This window comes from Sus scrofa, chromosome 2 (genome assembly GCF_000003025.6).
Source record: "Sus scrofa isolate TJ Tabasco breed Duroc chromosome 2, Sscrofa11.1, whole genome shotgun sequence".
NCBI lineage: Eukaryota > Metazoa > Chordata > Mammalia > Artiodactyla > Suidae > Sus > Sus scrofa.
Genome location: NC_010444.4, coordinates 47,462,961 through 47,482,785, shown reverse-complemented (window position 1 = coordinate 47,482,785; position 19,825 = coordinate 47,462,961). Strand labels below are relative to the sequence as shown.

The window sequence follows — 19,825 nt, the reverse complement described above, 5'->3', positions numbered from 1 at the left end:
TGGTTGCATCATTTGAAACTATTTTCTCCCATTCCATAGGTTGTCCTGTTTTGTTGTTTTTGCTGTTGTTGTTGTTGTTCTTTTGTTTTTTATGGTTTCTTTTACAAAAGCTTGTGAATTTGATCAAGTCCCATTGGTTTATTTTTGTTTTTATTTCTATTGCTTTGGAAGACTGACCTAAGAAAACATTTGTATCGTTGATGTCAGAGAATGTTTTGTCTCTGTTTTCTTCTAGGAGTTTGATGATGTTTTGTCTTATGGTTAAGTCTTTAAGCCATTTTGAGTTTATTTTTGTGCATGATGTGAGGGTATGTTCTAGTGTCATTGATTTACATGCAACTGTCCAGTTTTCCCAGCACCACTTGCTTTAGAGACTGTCTTTTTCCCATTTTATATTCTTGCCTCCTTTGTCAAAGATTAATTGATCAATTGATCGTAGGTGTCTGCATTTATTTCTGGGTTCTCTATTCTGTTCCACTGGTCTGACTATCTGTTTTTGTACCAGTACCACACTGTCTTGATTACTGTAGCTTTGTAATATTACCTGAAGTCTGGGAGAGCTATGCCTCCTGCTTGGTTTTTGTTTCTCCTTGGTCAGGTTTATTCCTAGGTATTTAATTTATGGGGTGTGATTTTAAAAGGTATTGTATTTTTATATTCCTTTTCTAATATTTCATTGTTAGTATACAGAAATGCAACCAATTTCTGAATGTTAATCTCATATCCTGCTACTTTGCTAAATTCATTGATCAGTTTGAATAGTTTTTGTGTGGAATCCTTAGGGTTTTCCTTAGAGTATCATGTAATCTGTATAGAGTGAGAGTTTTACTTCTTCTCTTCCAATTTGGATACCTCTTATTTCTTTGGATTGCCTGCTTGTTGTGACTAGGACTTCCAATACTATGTTGAATAAAAGTGGTGAGAGTGGGCATCCTTGTCTTGTTCCAGATTTTAGTGGGAAGGGTTTCAGCTTTTCTCCTTTGAATATTATATTTGTTGTGGGTTTGTCATAAATGGCTTTTATTATGTTAAACTATGTTCCCTCTATACCCACTTTAGCAAGATTTTTATCATGAATGGATGTTGGATTTTGCCAAATGCTTTTTCTGCATCTGTTGAGATGATCATGTGATTTTTGACTGTCCTTTTGTTAATGTTATGTGTGATGTTGATTGATTTACATATGTTGAACCATCCTTCTGAACTTGGGATGAATCCCACTCAGTTGTGGTATATGATCTTTTTTATATGTTGTTGGATTCAGTTGGCTAAGATTTTGCTGAGAATTTTTGTTTATATTCATCAAAGATACTGGCCTGTAATTTTTTTTTTTTTTTTTTTTTTTTGGTAGTACTTTTGTCTGGTTTTGGTATTAGGGTGATGGTGGCCTCATAGAAGGTCTTTGGGAATGTTCCTTCTTTTTCAACCTTTTGGAAACGTTTAAGAAAGATGGGTATAAGTGGGTATAAGTTCTTTGTGTATTTGGTAGAATTTGCCTGTGAAGCCATCTGGTCCTGGACTTTTGTTTTTAGGTAGTATTTTTATTACATATTAAATTTCTAGAGACTAGACTGTTCTTATTCAGTTTTGCCAGGCTGTATGACTCTAGAAAGTTGTCCATTCTAGGTTGTCAAATTTGTTGGCATATAATTGTTTATAGTATTCTCTTATGATTTATTTCTGCAGTATCTGTTGAGATTTCTCCTTTTTCATTTCTTATTTTGTTTGAGTTTTCTTTCCTTTTCTTGTCTGGATAGAGGTTTGCCAATTTTGTTTCTTCTTTCAAAGAACCAGCTCTTGGTTTTATTGATTTAAAAAAAAATTTTTTTTGCATTTCTATTTTATTGATTTCCTCTCTGATCTCTATGACTTCCTTCCTTCTGCTGATTTTAGGTTTTGTTTGTTCTTCTTTTTTTAATTCTTTTAGGTGGTGGGTTAAGTTTTCAATTTGAGATTTTTCTTTTTTGCAGAAGGCCTGTATTGCTATGAACTTCCCACTGCTTTTGTGGCATCCTATAGATTTTGAATGGTTATTTTTTAATTTCCCTTTTGATTTCCTTATTAACCCATTGGTTTTTTAGTAGCATGTTGTTTAGTCTCCATCTAATCAGTTTTTTCTCATTTCTTTTCCTGTGGTTGATTCATGCCATTGTGGTCAGAGAACATACTTGAAGTAATTTCTGTACTCTTCAATTTGTTGAGGTTAGTTTTGTGCCCCAGTATATGGTCAGTCCTTGGATGTTCTCTGTGTACTTGAAAAAAAAATGTGTATTCTGATTTTTTTGGATGTAATGTCCTGAAAATGTTAGTTAAGTCTAACTTTTCTATTGTGTAATTTAGGATCTCTGTTGCCTTATTGATTTTCTGCCTAGAGGATCTGTCCATTGATGTGAGTGGGATGTTAAAGTCTCCTACTATTACTGTATTCCCATCAATTTCTCCTTTTATGTCTGTATTTGCTGTATATATCTTGGTGCTTCTATATTAGGGGCATATATATTGACGAGCATAATATCCTCTTCTTGAATCGATCCTTTTATCATTAAATAGTGTCCTTCTTTGTCTTTCTTTGTGACCTTTGTTTTAAAGTCTGTTTTGTCTGATATGAGTATTGCAACTCCTGCTTTCCTGTCTTTTCCATTCACGTGAAATATCTATTTCTATCCCCTTACTTTCAACTTAAATGTGTTCTTTGCCCTAAGGTGAGACTCTCGTAGGCAGCATATTGTAGGGTCTTCTACTCTTTGTCTTTTGATTGGAGCATTCAGTCCATTGACATATAAGGTAATTCTTGATAAATATGTATTTATTGCCATTCTAAACCTTGTTTTCTAGTTGATTTTCTTTCTCCTTTGTTCCTTTCTTTTTTTGATTAGATGGTTTTTCCTTTTTTTTTTTTTTTTCTTTTGTCCTCTTTTTATTTTTTGTGAATGTATTTTTTTGGTTTTGATTTGTGGTTGCCCTGTCTTTCAGGTATGTTAACCCCTTCCTATATCTGCTTGCTTAGCCTGATATCATACAGGCTCAAACACATTCTAAAAAACAAAGAATCTAGGAGTTCCCACTGTGACAAAGTAGAAACGAATCCAGTTAGGAACTGTGAGGTTGTGGGTTCGATCCCTGGCCTCGTTCAGTGGGTTAAGGATCTGGTGTTGCCATGAGCTGTGGTGCAGGTCGCAAATGCAGCTTGGATCTGGCGTGGCTGTGGCTGTGGTGTAGGCTGGCAGCTGTAGCTCTGACTCAACCCTAGGACAGGAAAGCAGGAGTTGCAATACTCATATTAGACAAAACAGACTGGCCTGGGAACCTCCATATGCTATAGGTATGGCCCTAAAAAGACAAAAAATAAAAAAGAAATAAAAAACAAAGAATCTAGTTTTTCCTACTTTCCTTCCCCACATTTTATGATTTTGATGTCCTTTCAGTATTTCTTTTAGAATGTGTTTAGTATTGCTGTATTCTTTTAGTTTTTGTTTGTTGGAGAAATGCTTTATTTCTCCTTCTATTTTAAATGATAATCTTGCTTCTAGGGTGTAAATATTTCCCTTTTAGAACTTTGAATGTATCTTGCCATGCCCTTCTGGCCTGTATTGTTTCTGTAGAGAAATCAGCCGTTAGCCTTATGGGGTTTCCCTTATAATTAGCTCTTTGTTTTTCTCTTGCTGCCTTTAGAATCTTCTCCTTATCTTTAACTTTTGCCATCTTTATTATATCTTGGTGTGAGTCAGCTTGGGTTTTACTTGTCTGGGGCCCTCTGTGCTTCCTGTATCTTGATATTTGTTTCCTTTAGATTTGGACAGTTTTCAGCCATAATTTCTTCAAATAAATTTTCATTCCCCTTTTCTTTTTCTTCACCTTCTAGATTCCCTATTATGCATAGATTGGCCCACTTTATATTATCCCATAGATCTCTTATGACGCTTTCATGTTTTTTCGTTTGATTTTCTGTGTGCTTCCTGATTGGGTGATTTCCATTTTTCTACTTTCCAAGTCACTTATTCGTTCCTATGCATTATTCGTTCTGTTCTTCAGTGGCTTTAACTCAGCTTGCAACTCTGGAAATGAATTTTCTAATTTTTCTTGGCTCCTTTTTTTACTTTCCAGGTTCCTTTCTGAAGTAATCTGCATTACTGTTCATATCCACTCTTAATTCCTTCATATTAGGTCTTAATTCCTTCAGAATTTTCACTATCACCTTTTTGAACTTGGTGTCTGTTAGACTGCAGAGGTCTGTTTCATTGTTTGCTCCTTCAGGGGAATTCACCTGTGAATGATTTCTGAGCTTCTTCATTTTACTTATATTTTTCTTATTCTGTTAGTTTAGAGAAAACAACTAGTGTGGTCTTGGAGGGCACTTTATATGGGAGAGTGCTCATGGGTAGTTTGTGAGGGCTTACTTTTTGTTTTGGCATAGGGGTTGCTTTCAGTTTAGATGCTTGCTGTCTCTTTCCTCAGTTTGTGCAGGATATTATCCCCTTGATAGGGGGTGTGCTGGTGTAAGGCAGTGGGCAGGGCTAGTAGTCAGTGTCTGGTTGCTAGGCTTTTACCAGTGGCAAGGAACCATGGGGAGGTGGCACAGGCTGCTCAGCAGTGACAACACCAGATCCTTAACCCACTGGGCCCTGAGAAGTGGCAGTGACCCTCAGGGAGTTGTAGGTGGTAGTTGCAACAGCAGGGCGTGTGCATTCCCAGGGTTGTGAGCGCAACACGTGGTGCTCAGTTGCAGTGTCCTCCTCAGTGGTAACCCCAGAGGTGACCAGGGCCATAGGTTGTGCCTGTTTATAGACCCCTATTAGTGGCGAGCCTTGCCACCTCTGGAGCCTGAGATGCCTGCAGTGGTTTGCCCCCCACTACACACACAAAAGGTGCCTCACCACCTGAGAGCCCACATGTGCTCAGAGAAAAATAATCCTATGGCAGTCCCACCCCTCCTTCCCTTGCCGTCCCCAACAATGGCACTTTGCTTCTCCTCCTATGCTCCCTTAGCTATGGTGCACCAGTCCTTAGCCCCTTAGGCTCTCTCCACACAGCCAGCCCTAGTCCTCTCCCTGGAACCGACCTCTGAAGCCTGAGTGTCAGTGCTTAGAGCCTGCCTGAGTGTCTCAGGCTGTGGTGTCTGAGGGTAGTGGTACCAACAGTCTGTGTGGCTCTCTTTGTGCTTTGTCCTCCTGAGTTTGGCTGCTGCACTTTTCTCTAAGGCTTTGAGTTTCCCCCTTCAGGACCGTGGCCTCCCAGGGTGCAGGTTCTTTTCCTCTTTCATAGCTCCCTCTCATGAATGCTGGTTCTGTCCTGATTCTTTTTTTTTTTCTCTTCCCTCTCTTTTTTTTCCCCTTTGTTCTGCTCAGTTTTGTGGAGGGTTTCTTGCCCTTTTTGGAGGTTTAAGGTCTTCTGCCAGACCTCTGGTCCCAATCATTCTACATGTTGAAGGTTTTTTTTTAATGTGTTTGTTGGATAAGGTGAGTGCCACATCTTATTTCTCTGCCATCTTGATCCCACCCTATTTTCCATCAGTTTTTAATGTAGGAAGAAAAGAATGTTGTCTTAAAAATAGGAGGTATAAGGAGTTATACTGCTGTGGCACAGTGGGCTAAGAATCCAATTTCAGTGGCTTGGATTGCTGTAGAGGCACAAGTTCGATCCCCATTCCTGCTCAATGGATTAGAGAATCCGTTGTTACCACAGGTGTGACTTTGGTCCCTGGCTCAGGAACTTCCATATGCCATGGGTGTGGCCATTTAAAAAGCAATAGGAAGCTTAAGTTCACAAATGTAAAGTGTCAAATTGAAGAAAGAAATAAGTCAATTTTCTGTAACAAAACTAAAGCTCCATTTCTGGGGAAATGAGAATGGGAAGGGTAGAGGTCAGTGGGAACATACCAAGGCTTAGGTAATTTGAAGTCATCATTTCAAACCTTACATGAGTATTACATGCTTCTAAGCAACCCTACTATGTTTCTCCAGTAGATTCAGTTCGCACTTAAGATATGTTGCATGCAGAGTGTGCCATCTACTAGTGAAATTGATGAGAGGGATTTTTTTTTTTTTTTGCTGCACTCGCAACATGTGGAAGTTCCTGGGCCAGGATCAAGCCCATGCTACAGCAGCAACTGAAGCCTCAGCAGTGACAATGCCGGATCCTAAACCCACTGAGCCACAAGGGAACTCCTAGAGGAAAAGTTTTTTATAGAAATTTCTATATCCTGAGCTGTTAGTAATCTGGAGGCTGAAAATAAAAGGAATGGTTCAAGGAGGAACAGGTAACATTGGGAGGCATAGAGGCTGTGGCCTTTGTGGTGGCTCTGCAAGGCATGCTGTCTTCCTGTGCTTATGAAGATTGATACTAGATACACGAGTTACCTATTTTTCTCCAAATTAGAATAAGATAACAGAAGATCTGTGTTATAGTTGATTGTTTTCCCCTCAGGTTTCCAGCTTAGTGGTTATAGAGCAATAACTTAAAATGTATTAATTTTGAGTACATTTAAAGTTTAGAATGTTATTTAACCTTTTTAAAAACCAAAAATGTCTCTAAAGTATGTTAGTGCATAGGCTGTATAATTTGAGGAATAATGAAATATGGTTATTTTAAAATAACACTTAAGTCATTCCTGTGAGCATTGATGCAAACCATAAATAAATGGATTTTTTTTTTTTTTTTTTTTTTGTCTTTTTGCCGTTTCTTGGGCCGCTCCCGTGGCATATGGAGGTTCCCAAGCTAGGGGTCTAATTGGAGCTATAGCCGCCAGCCTACACCAGAGCCACAGCAACGCAGGATCCCAGCTGCGTCTGGGACCTACACCACAGCTCACGGCAACGCGAGATCCTTAACCCACTGAGCAAGGCCAGGGATCGAACCCTCAACCTCATGGTTCCTAGTCGAATTCGCTAACCACTGCGCCACGATGGGAACTCCAATAAATGGATTTTATTGTTTGTTAAGACCTATTGGTGATCCAGTTACACATCAGGCTGAAATACTATACAATTTTTTCTCTTTTCTTGGGTGTCATATTGTTTTAGATGATGGATTTAGAAGAGGTAATACCCATGGATTGCTGTCGCCTTGTTAAATATGATGAGTTTCATGATTATCTTGAAAGATCATATGAAGGAGAAGAAGATACACCAATGGGACTTTTACTAGGTGGAGTCAAGTCAACATACATGTTTGATCTGTTGTTGGAGACAAGAAGACCTGATCAAGTTTTCCAGTCCTATAAACCTGGAGGTAAGAAATTTTATGGTATTTTGAGTTGTCATGGACTTAAAATTTTCATAAGAAAAGTTTTTTGTTTATATAAATTATTTTTAATTTTTTATATATTTTTAAATTGTAGAATAATTTTGAAAGGTCAGGAAGCAGCCAGCAACAGACTTGGAATTTTATATTACTTTCAAAAAACTATATAAAAAATTTAAGAAACAAACAACAAAACTTGTAGCTTATAGTCTTCAGTGGGATTTATCTCTCCAGTACTGAATCATCCTCCCTTCCTGCCTCTACCTATGCTTCTGTCTCTGAGTCTGGCCCTGATCCTGGCCCTACCTATACTTATACCTCCCTCATTTTATAAAGAGGACTCTGGTCCAAAAGAAATATTCTCACAAAGTCTCAGAAGTAGAGTCTCTTTCAGGGTTTCCTTGAAGACATGATTTCATACCCCATCACTGACAGCATTTTTCATTTTTCTCCATCGTCTCCATTTTTACAGGTCCTAGGGATTTCAGCTTTTTCTGGTTTCATTAAGTTTACCACATTTCTCTGTGTCTTGGGTTTTTTTTTTTTTTTCCTTTGAGACTTTTCTCGAAAGCCAAATATCATGACCCTAGCTTTATCCCAAGTAATCCCTCAAGACAGTTGTTTTTTTCCAGTGCCCAAAGTTTTCTGGTAATCACTGTGTATAAACTGTCACAAATAGGGAAAAATAAAAATGTTTGAATGACTTTAAAAGTTCTTACTTTGGGAGTTCCCATGTGGCTCAGCAGCTTAAGGATCCACGTTGTTACTGTAGTGGCCAGGGTTGCTGCTATGGTGTGGGTTTGGTCCTTGACCCGAGAATTTCCACATGCTGTGGGTGTGGCCTAAAAAAAATTCTTACTATTGTCTTGACCCTAGCTCCTTAGCATTAATCAGAGTTCAGACTTACATTCTCGATTTTTATTCCTAAAAATCGGATTTAAAAAGTCCTCTGCCCTTTCAAATTCAGTTCTTCTCTGACTCCTATACATCTCCTTTTTTAATTAATTAATTTTTATTTTTTTGCTTTTTAGGGTTGCACCTGTGGCATATGGAGGCTCCCAGGGTAGGGGTCAAATTGGAGCTACAGCTGCTGGCCTACGCCACAGCCACAGCAACACAGGATCCAAGCCACGTCTGCAGCCTATGCCACAGCTCACAACAGCTCCAGATCCTTAACCCACTGAGCAAGGCCAGGGATCGAACCTGCAATGTCATGGTTCCTAGTTGGATTCGTTTCCGCTGCACTATGACGGGAACTCTTACATCTCCTTTTTTTAATGACAGCTTCTCTTTCCAAAGTATGTTAAGTGTGGTACTCTTTCAAGGGCTCCTTCAGTCAGACTCTGCTCTATCTGTAGAGTCTCTTTGGAGCGTTTTCTTACAAATTATTTTTGAATTAGATGGCAAAAATTATACAAGTATAACATGGGTCAGCAATAAAACCACTTTAAAAAAATAAAATCACTTTTTAAAAAGAGTGCTCTAAATATCATTGTGGATTGTAAAACTTATAATCTCCTTAATCATTAAGAATTAAGACTTTAGCAGGTATTTTGTCAGATTTAGATTAGTAACATGGGAGAAAAAGGAAGGATTGACATAAACTACATAGAAGATAGTCACACAGTTAAGCGAGAATAACTGTCTACTAAATGCGGTATTTGAAGATCATTTATTTTTCTGGTGACTGAAAGTTTAGTTATATACAATCTCCTGAAAATACAAGAGAAGACGATGGCCTTAAATTGTAACATGAAGAATTTAAGTCAGAAAACAAACATGTAAACCAAAAGCTTTTCTGTAGGATATAGGATTTTCCATAGGATATGGAGGATACTATTTTGAAGAAAAGTCTTTGATTATGAACAAGGTCTTGAATTGTTTAATGAAGGTTGTCAAAAGCAAGTAGGGCTGTTGTGTCCCCTTTAGTATGTGTCTTGCATTCTCTGGTTATTTATGTTTACTTAAGTGTTGTGGTTTTGGTCTCTGTTGTGGAACTTGGAATATGTATTTTTAATATGCTTGATAAATTTGACAGTGATGTTAAGTTTTTTTAAGGAAACAAAGCATGTGTTTTTAAAAATCACATTTTGACTTTTCATTTTTAAAGAGATCTAAAAGAACTTTTTATTAGCTTCATTTTTTATTTCTTTAGATATGTTTATAAATTGTGAAATAGAAGTTTTAACATGTATTACACATGCATAACATATACATTTACCATCTTGATAATTAGAAAAATCGTTGCCATCTGTTAGAAACACATTCACATTGTTCATGTGAAATACCTTTGAAAAAATAACCTTCAGTTGTGTTTTTATGTTTTTCAAATGTGACAGAAGTGATGGTGAAAGTTCATGTTGTTGATCTAAAGGCAGAATCTGTAGCTGCTCCTATCACTGTTCGAGCTTACTTAAATCAAACAGTTACAGAGTTCAAACAACTTATTTCAAAGGTAAGCTTTTAAAATTGGTCAGTGACTAAGTGCCTGCTGTGTACAAAGCACTGTGTGATAGTTATGAGCAAGATATAAGGACCAGTATTTACCTCAAAGAGCCAGTATTTATAGCTAGGAGACAATTATGGTTAGGCGAGAAGGACATTTCAAATGGAAGAAACAGACTGACCTGTGTGCAGGTAAGAAAGCATGAAGCAGGAGTTCCCGTCATGGCGCAGAGGAAATGAATCTGATTAGGAGCCATGAGGTTACAGGTTCGATCCCTGGCCTCTCTCAGTAGATTAAGGATCTGGAGTTGCCTTGAGCTGTGGTGTAGGTCACAGACGTGGCTCGGATCTTGCATTGCCATGGCTGTGGCATAGGCTGGCAGTTGCAGCTCCGATTTGACCCCTAGCCTGGGAATTTGCAAGTGCAGCCCTAAAAAGCAAAAAGTGTGCTGTTTCACACTTTCTTTTCTTTCCTTTTTTCCTTTTTTTTTTTTTTTTTTTTTGTTTGTTTGTTTGTTTGTTTTTGCTTTTGGCTGGATTATCATCAAATATGTGCCTAGAAATAAAGTTCACTTTATTTCATGGAGGATTTTTAAATGTAAACACAAAAGTTTGGGCTATGTTTAATGCAGGCAATAGAAAGCAGGTGTTGGTTTTTCTGACCACAGCAGGTGGTATGATTAGAGCTCTGCTGTAGTGTGGGAATTCTGGCAACATTAGACTAGAGTTCCCCATGGTCTGAGGGTGGAGTCAAGGACGTAGATGAGACCGTTGGAGTAATTTGGATGAAGACCTCTTACCAAAAATGAGAGAAGTGGAAGTTGTAAGAATGAATATATAAATAGAATTGGCAGCCCTTGGGATTGGTAAACATTGGAGCAAGGCAGAAGCACAAGACCTTAGGAGTTTCACACTTGGGTAGCCAGAAAAGGAGTGATGTATGAATAGAAGTAGAAGAGTAAGGTGGTGGAACAGATTTGACAGAGAAGGTGATGAATTAAATATTGGCCACATTATGTGAGTTAATGGTAAAGAGCATAGGCTCATTCAGAATTTTTGAGCTGGAAAAATATGATGATAAAACATTCAGATTTCCTTAGACAAAAATAGTCCACCCCAGAAACATGATTATTATCCTTTCAGGGGTCCTGTACTCTATAGAACATTGAGCACATAAACATAGGCAAAATTTTAGAGGGTTCCTGAGCCCCAGGTTAAGATTCCTTGTTATGGTGGAAATTGTTCAGTAATCATAAGTCAAGGAGTCTAGTTTCCAGTCATTCATTTTATGTAGTCTTGTCTTTGATCCTACCTGGGGCTTTTTCATATCTGTTTTAACAGGGTTGTTGTGAACGTGAATAAAAAAAAAAATGGCTCTTTTTGTGAAAAAAAAATTGTATTGTCTAGAAGTTAGTTTTTAATTATTTTTATGTTAGAAAAACTGACTTCCTATACTTTCGCCAAAGTGTAATTGGAGGAAACAAATTATATCATGAAGTTACAGTTTATGATTAAATTGCTCATAAAAACATAACATTAGTGTAATTGCTGTGTTTAATCTAGAATATGAGCACTGAAGTAGAACATAAAAGAAATATATGCATTTCCTCCACTGATGAAGCTGATAATTTTGTTCAGAAAAAATGTCTGTAAAGAATAAAGACAGCTAGAAAACAGGATGCCAAAGAAATACAGTGGGTTTTTGTTTGGTTTTGGGCCGTGCCTGCAGCATGTAAAAGTTCCCAGGCCAGCACTCAGACCTGCACCACCACAGCAGTGACAACACTGGATCCTTAACCCATTGAACCACTGGGGAACTCCAAAATATAGTATTTAAAGTATAACTAGGCTGCCTAAAAATTAGTTATCATTAGCTGAAAAACAAGTAAGTCATGTTTTGTAAAATTATTTTCATCTGCTCATATCATGAGAAATTTATAAAATGACAGCAAGAATTAAGGACATGGGATTTTAGAATAACTTCAAAATTTACCTACTAATTTAATCTCATTGTACACAGAAGAAAATTGACTTAGTAAAAGTATTAACAGCTATTCATGAATATAGAACTTATCAAAAGTTAAGAAGTTAAAGAGATGTTCATTTGACATCAGCTCTCAAAGAATCAGTTATTCAATTTCCTTGTAATCAAATCACCTCATTTACTTTGTGAGTTTGGGAGAAATAGAATTTTTAGTGAAAAATTGTTCCTTTAAAAGTAGTTTCAGAACATACATTTATTTATAAGTGATACTTTGGTCTCCTCATATAAAGCATAATTAATGAATGGAATTAATATTTTTTCCCATAGATTCTTTAAAAATTTGTAAACCTCTACTAAGATTATTTTTCTCTTAATTTTCCTTCTGCCGTTTTTAAGGGTTAGAACAAACAATTTTTTTTTTATTAGTTATGAAAATGTTTCATGTTTTTTGATTTTTTAATGCACTGGGGGAGAATATAGGGCAATTGGAGATACAGAAGATATTTTCAGAAATTATTTTTTTAAAAAAGAAGCCTATTCTTAGAAATAGAGTTGTCTTCTGGTTTACTCTAGATATATGTTTGTCTTTTTTTTTTTTTTTTTTTGCTATTTCTTGGGCCGCTCCCGCGGCATATGGAGGTTCCCAGGCTAGGGGTCCAATTGGAGCTGTAGCCACCGGCCTACGCCAGAACCACAGCAACGCGGGATCCGAGCCGTGTCTGCAACCTACACCACAGCTCACGGCAACGCCGGATCGTTAACCCACTGAGCAAGGGCAGGGACGGAACCCGCAACCTCATGGTTCCTAGTCGGATTCGTTAACCACTGCGCCACGACGGGAACTCCCTACTCTAGATATATGTTTGAATGTGAATATTTTATTATTACATTCTTTGCTAAATTGAGCTATGTGCTTTGGCTTAGTAGATGGATAATTAATTGTTGTTGGTTTTTGTTAAAACATTGTAGCAGTTACCAGATAATCATACATTGATTGACTACATATATCATAGATCTTTTTTTTAATGATTTTTATTTTTTCCATTGTAGTTGGCATAGATTCTTAATTCAGGAAATAATAGATGTATTTCAAGGGCTCCATGAACCCCCTGAATTACTAATATGCAAAATTTGGTACACAACTGTTTTTATGGGTTAAAGGTCTATCAGGTTATCAAAAAGTTTTCCTAGACGTACTCCCAGTTATTTTGTGTTTATGGAATTTGCTGCAAATACTTTATTTCAGTTCCATGTGGAGGAAATATAATTTTCAACACAGGATAAATTCTCTCTCTGTAACCAGTAACCAGTAATTTGGCATTATGTAGACAAAGCCCAAGTCCTTTAATTGTCTGAATTAGTTTATAGGACGGGAAGTTCACCCACACTTCTGCATTTCTGTTTATCATTCCATGGAAACAGCATCCTTTGAGCTGCTACTGAGTTTTCCACATGCAGGACATTTCCACTTCTTCCTACTATTTTTAAGAAGAACTCAGCAATGTCTTACTTTCCCATATTTCCAAATCAAGCAGAGTTATTCTTGAAAGAGTACTTTTTTATTAAATTACTTTCATTATTATAGGCCATCCATTTACCTGCTGAAACAATGAGAATAGTGCTGGAACGCTGCTACAATGATTTGCGTCTTCTCACTGTGCCCAGTAAAACCCTGAAAGCTGAAGGGTTTTTTAGAAGTAACAAGGTATGTCTTTTTTTTTTTTTTTTTTAATGCTTTTGCTCTTTTTCTATGCAGCAAATAGTAAATGAAATTATGTTTAATATTCTAAGTCTGGCCTCTAGAACTATTCACCGTCTGTCTGAACTTTACTTTTTACATTTTCACATCCTCCTAATAATTACGTTCCTTTGCAGTAAGGTCAGATCTCACTTCTTTCTTTCCTCTGAATCAGTCTTGCTGGTTCTCCTCTTTGCCTTGTTCATGCGCTACCCCCATCTGGAGTGTTTTCCCCCTTTTTTCAATCCCCAGATTAGTCCTTCCTCTTTAGTGGCACTTTCATGACTAGTTCTGGTCAGTGATTATGTCCTCTGAATTTTATTCATTCATGAGCTTCTCTCATTAAGCAGTACTTCATGGTGAAAGTCTGAAGCTTGCCTAGTATAGAGAACATTATTACCTTGAGTTTGCCCAACATTATTCCGTTTGCCTCTTCACTTATCTCCGTAAGAAAAGAGAAAGTTCATGTCGATCTTTCTTTTTCTTTTTTTCTTTTTTGGGTGCCCCACAGCATTTGGAGTTCCCAGGCCAGGGATCAGATCTGAGCTGTAGTTTTGACCTACACTGCAGCTACAGCAATGCCGGATCCTTAACCCTCTGTGCCAGGTCGGGGATCAAATCTGTGTCCCAGGGCTTCAGAGATACCACTGATCCCTGGCCTGGCATGTTGATCTTTTTATTTCATCTTTTGATATCATTATGTGTTCCATCACTTATCATTTTTCTGTTTTTGTTCCTAATGCCATTGGTTTACTCTGAATAAATTGCATCAAAATTTCCTTGTTTGCCATTTTTTATTTATCGCCATTTCCAGTCTCATTCATCTTAGTGCAGTTTGGTCTTTTATCACCTTTAACCATTTTTTAGTGTTGTTTTCTTAATTCTAATGTGTAATTTTTATTCACCTCTAGTTTCTTCTAATACTTTTGTGTGGTGTTTGTGTGTATAAGATTAAAATCCTCTAATCTCCCTAATACTGTTTTAGGGTAAAGAATGGGAATGCTACAACTTTTTTCTTTAAATAGTTAACTAACTCCTGAGTTATAACATTTATTGAATAATAATCTTGCTATAAAAAATTCAAAATACTCTTCATAATTGCAATATTTGTGTATACACATTTCATTTTTTAAAAAGACTTTATTATGGAAAATGTCAGACTTATACAAAAATACAGAGAATAGTGTAATGAGTATGTACTATCACCCAGCTTCTGTAACTATCAAGTCATTTCATGTATATTTAACCACTGCTTCCCCCAGATTTTTTGAAAGACATTCCCAGTATCATGTCATTTCATCTATAAACAGTCTGAATGTATATTTTCAAAAGATAAGAACTTTTAAAAAACATAACCAATTACATTAATACACCTAAAAAATTAACAAAAATGCCTCATTATCAAGATATCAACCAGTATCTTGGTGTTCAGATTTCCCTGATTATATTAAAATTTTTTTCCAATAAGATTTGTTTGTTCAAATCAGGATCCAAACAATGTCCATAATATCTCTCAAGTCCGTTTTATTTTATTATTATTTCTCTTTGGCTGCGTTCACGGCATGCGGAAATTCCCAAGCCAGGCATTGAAACTGAACCCCAAGCAGTGACAATGCCAGATCCTTAACTGCTAGGCCACCAGGGAACTCCTCTCCAGTCTATTTTAATGTGAAGATTCCACTATGTGTTTTTTTTTGTCTATTTGTAATTTATTTGCTATAGAATCAAGTCGTTTGTCCATTACATTATTATATATAATCTGGATTTTGGTGTCGCATTCCTGAGATGTTTTTGCACATATTCCAATAAATAAGATGTCTGCACGCACTTGTGTGTTGGGGGCGGGGGGACACGGCATCTGTCTTAGAACAATTTTTTGACTAATTACAAAGATATGTAAATATAATATTTATTTTGTTTAGCCTCCAGAAACAATGGATGTGTCCTTTAGAAACATCATCTCAAGTTATCTAGCTTATTGTGCACTGTCTTATATTGATGTGTTATTATTCCTATGATGTATTGAGAATGTCACCTAATTTAATGAAGTTAATTCTCTGACTTACAATTTAGGTGTTTGTTGAAAGTTCTGAGACTGTGGATCACCAGATGGCCTTTACAGACTCTCATTTATGGAAACTCCTGGATCGACATGCAAATACAATCAGATTATTTGTTTTGTTACCTGAACAATCCCCAGGATCTTATTCCAAAAGGACAGCATACCAGAAAGCTGGGGGTGATTCTGGCAATGTGGATGATGACTGTGAAAGAGTCAAAGGACCTGCCGGGAGCCTAAAGTCTGTGGAAGCTATTCTAGAAGAAAGCACTGAAAAACTAAAAAGTTTGTCGCTGCAGCAGCAGCAGGAGGGAGATAATGGGGACAGCAGCAAAAGTACTGAGACTAGTGACTTTGAAAACATTGAATCACCTCTCAATGAGAGGGACTCTTCCGCATCCGTGGATAATAGAGAACTTGAACAGCATATTCCAACTTCTGATCCTGAAAATTTTCAATCTGAAGAACGATCAGACTCAGATGTCAATAATGACAGGAGTACAAGTTCAGTGGACAGTGATATTCTTAGCTCCAGTCATAGCAGTGATACTTTGTGCAATGCAGATAATGCCCAAATCCCTTTGGCAAATGGACTTGACTCTCATAGCATCACAAGTAGTAGGAGAACTAAAGCAAATGAAGGGAAAAAGGAGACATGGGATACAGCAGAAGAAGACTCTGGAACGGACAGTGAATATGATGAGAGTGGCAAGAGTAGGGGAGAAATACAGTACATGTATTTCAAAGCAGAGCCCTATGCTGCAGATGAAGGTTCTGGGGAAGGACATAAATGTATGTACTTCATAAGAAGAAGGCTCCTTGAAACAGCCTCGGGTTTTTGTTTTTGTTTTTTTTTAATCAGTTTATTTAAATTTTTAGTTAAAAATCAGCTAAGAGTCAGATACTTTGTCCTACAACTACCTATAACTTCCTGGATTATAGGATTATCTTCTGTTGCCTTTGCTTTCATTTTTGTTGCATTTGATAGTGAATGGTGTTCTTAGACCTGTACATTAGACTTATATACAGGTCTAATGATGTCAGAACTCCAATGAAATGATTTTAAAAAGGGGGGAGAGAAAATTAAGAATTTTTTTAAAGAAGGAAAGAATTATGATAACAGTGCTTAAAAAAAAAGCTAGACATTTTAGAAAATTTTACGTTCAGTACCCAGAAAAAATTTTTATTTTTGCAGCTCTTCCCCTTTTTCTATCACCTAAAGCAGACAGCACCCTTCCCACTCCCCCTAAAAGGGCCATAGCTAACCAGGAAAGTCGGAGAAAGGAAAGGATCTTTTTTTTTCCTTCAAGTTTTCTTAAAGGAAGCTTCAGGCAAGATATAAACCAGAAATTAGCAGGGCAACCAGGTTCAAGATTCAAAATCTTTCTTCTAGTATTAAAAAATAGCTGAAAACCTAGATACCTTGCATTAGTCTGGAAGGCAAATATAAATATTATCCCTTATATTTTTATATTTTAGCTTTCAAAACAGTTGTTTGTTCTCCCTTTAAGTTTCTCTGAAATTAATAAAGTAAACATTGATATCCTCACTTGACTGGTAGGAAAACTAATGAGTGACTTGCCCAAATATACATATATAGCTAGTAAGTGGTGGAATCATTACAAGAGGCTTCTAATTGAATGCACTTGCTTCCCATTACTTTTAGAGGAGAGTCCTACTCTTCATCTATCTCTTTATCCAACTATTGTTATTTCCTAAATCCATGCTAGGTGCCAGGCCCTCAGAGATGACTGAAATTGTAGCCTTATGCTTCATCTCATGGGGAGAAAGTACACAAACAACCACTATAATAGTTAAATGCTATATGATGCCTGTAATCTCAAAATTGGGTCTTTTAAAAGGAAGTGATAGAAATTATGAAATCAGTAGTAAAAACACATAAATTTGTCCGTGGTTAACATAAATTAGATCTAGATAACAATGTAATTATTTGACAGACATAGCAATATCTTGTAGAAACTTAAGTGGGTTGCAGGGCTAAAATGGAGACAACATTATTAGAGTATTTCAAATTTCTATGGAGTTTTTTCCTTATAATTCTCATTAACTTATTTAGTTCTCAACAGCAGTGTGAAATTGATATTATTAGACACCTTTCACTGATGAAAAGACTGGTTTAAGTAATTTGCCGGAGGTCACACAACTGGGATCAGATTGAGGTTATTTGGATTGTTAGCCTAGCACTAATTCCTCCACCCCATAACTGCCAAATGTTGCTTACTTTCCTCACATCCTAGTAAAGGAGAAATAGCTGATAGTACTCTTCTTACCGTCCTCAACCCTTCAGGGCATTGGAGAAATTAAAAGTAGCTTCTCTTTAGGAGGTTAGAAATTTCTTTCAAGGGGTTTGTTTTAGAATGACCTCTTGAAATTTTGCATGAAGTCTCAACTATAACAAGGATTCGGTGGGAATACTTAGAATTATAATATGAAGTCTCATTTCCATCTTAGAATGGTTAATGAAATCTTTACAAAAGAGATTGCTGGCGATTTAAACCTTTTTGGGCTAATTGTGGGCTAATTTACTAGCATAAACAGGTGATGAAGAGAAACCATTTACTACAATTTATTTAGGCTTTGAGAAGCTATATAGAATGTTTGTCTGAAAAGAAAAGGTGAAAACCCTAGAAGACGGCTTTTCAGTTTAAAAAAAAAATCTGGCTTAGGGAAAAAGGAGTGGAGATGTTGCCAGCAGCTCGGTGTTTCAGGAGTCTCTGCTAAGACTGATCACAGTTCCACAGGGATCTGAAAGTAGGTGTCGGGGAACGTGGGTGCTAAGTAGTAATACAGGTTCATCTACAGAGTGACCGAATGGCAAGGTATAATAGGTAAGCAAAGAGTGATATCCAAAGAGTGGTATACTGTATACAGTATAGCAGTTCATTTAGATAATAGTCAAAACAACACTTAAAATGGTGGTCTTTAAGTGATTCATTATAATCCAGGAATTGTTTCAGGGAGTAATTATAGAACTTTTTCTGAAAATACTGTCCCATTGTGACCTAGTTGTAGTCTGCAGGCATTGGGGTATAAATAGGAAGGCCAAGATAATAAAAATGGTAGTATATTTGCACTGATATTTCTTTGTACAATTTTGGTTACCTCCTCTTCCCAGAAATACATAAAGGAAAATAAAAAGGAAAGCCTTTGAGGATATTTTGAGTTTGCACTTGTGAAGAGACTGAACTCTTCGGTTTGAAAGGATAGATAGGAAAAATGAAATGTTGCTATTCTCTAAAGCTACAAAATTATTATAGCTCAACTAAGCTAACACTTTGCCAGTGCTATGTTAAGCATTTTACATGTATTGACCCAAAAACATATTATGAGGTATAAATACTGTTATCTGCCTTTCATAATAGAGATAATTGAAGTACAGAGATATTAAAAGGTCAGAATCGCAAATCTGATATATAAGGAGGAACCAGGACTTCATTCAGGCCAGGCCACCTAACTCCAGAGTACTTGGGTCCTAATCATCATATTGGACTATATCAATAACCAACAAACATTCATCTCTTCCTATGATACAACATTACTAGGAGTTATGAGAGAAACCAAAATGGCAGTGATAGCTGGCAGTTTGAGTAATGCTTTAGATTTTACTTATGTATTTCATAACAAGCAATGAGACTGGTGTAATGATCCCATGAGAAAACTGAAACTTAGAGAGATTGGATGCCCTCTCAATCATTTATCAGACTAAAGTGGCAAAACCAAAATTCAGCCATAAGCTTCTCATTTCTAATCAAGCAATTTTTTCATTACACCCTTCTGTCAAACAATTTGGTACCTCATGGGATATCATAAGTAGAGGCTTGTTTGCCAAAAGCTAGATTATTAATACTTAAGGGCATTCTTAAAAATGAACATTTTAAACAAATTAAAGGAAATGCTGCCTCAAAAGTATATACAGTAAATAAAGTTCATCACCCTGTTTGTTTTCTGCTAATTCATACTAGTCACATTTTTTATGATAAACTAGTATTTCATAACCGGTAAAATAGTAAATGGACATTATTTGAAAATCCATTTAGGAAAATTCATCAACCCAAGAGTTGGGATGATCCCAGAAGGTAAACCGGGAGTGTTTTAGGGTTTTGCTCCTGACCTTTGGTCTAAATTTCATGGAAAATGAACAACAGAGGTCTGCCCTAGGGAGTCTCGGGACTGCAGAGAGACCATGAGCCTGAGGCAATATGGCAGCTCTCGTATTCTGCACTGCTCTATTACAAGAGAAAGAACTGAGTGAAGTTTTTACTCTTTACTAGAATATAAAGACCAGAGTAAAACAGAACACTTTATATATATATAAATATTTTATGTGTATATATATATA

General features: G+C 36.7%; 1 protein-coding gene across 3 annotated transcripts in view; it reads left to right on the top strand.

Moving 5' to 3' along the window:
* USP47 (ubiquitin specific peptidase 47) overlaps positions 1 to 19,825 on the top strand; it is a 134,732-nt gene that overhangs the window by 101,108 nt on the left and 13,799 nt on the right. For all 3 annotated transcript variants that reach the window (XM_021083314.1, XM_021083316.1, XM_021083315.1), the window contains 4 exons: positions 7,020 to 7,227; positions 9,579 to 9,694; positions 13,254 to 13,373; positions 15,480 to 16,257. In XM_021083314.1, coding sequence (XP_020938973.1) covers positions 7,020 to 7,227; positions 9,579 to 9,694; positions 13,254 to 13,373; positions 15,480 to 16,257 — 1,222 coding nt within the window. The remainder of the gene's footprint in view (positions 1 to 7,019; positions 7,228 to 9,578; positions 9,695 to 13,253; positions 13,374 to 15,479; positions 16,258 to 19,825) is intronic.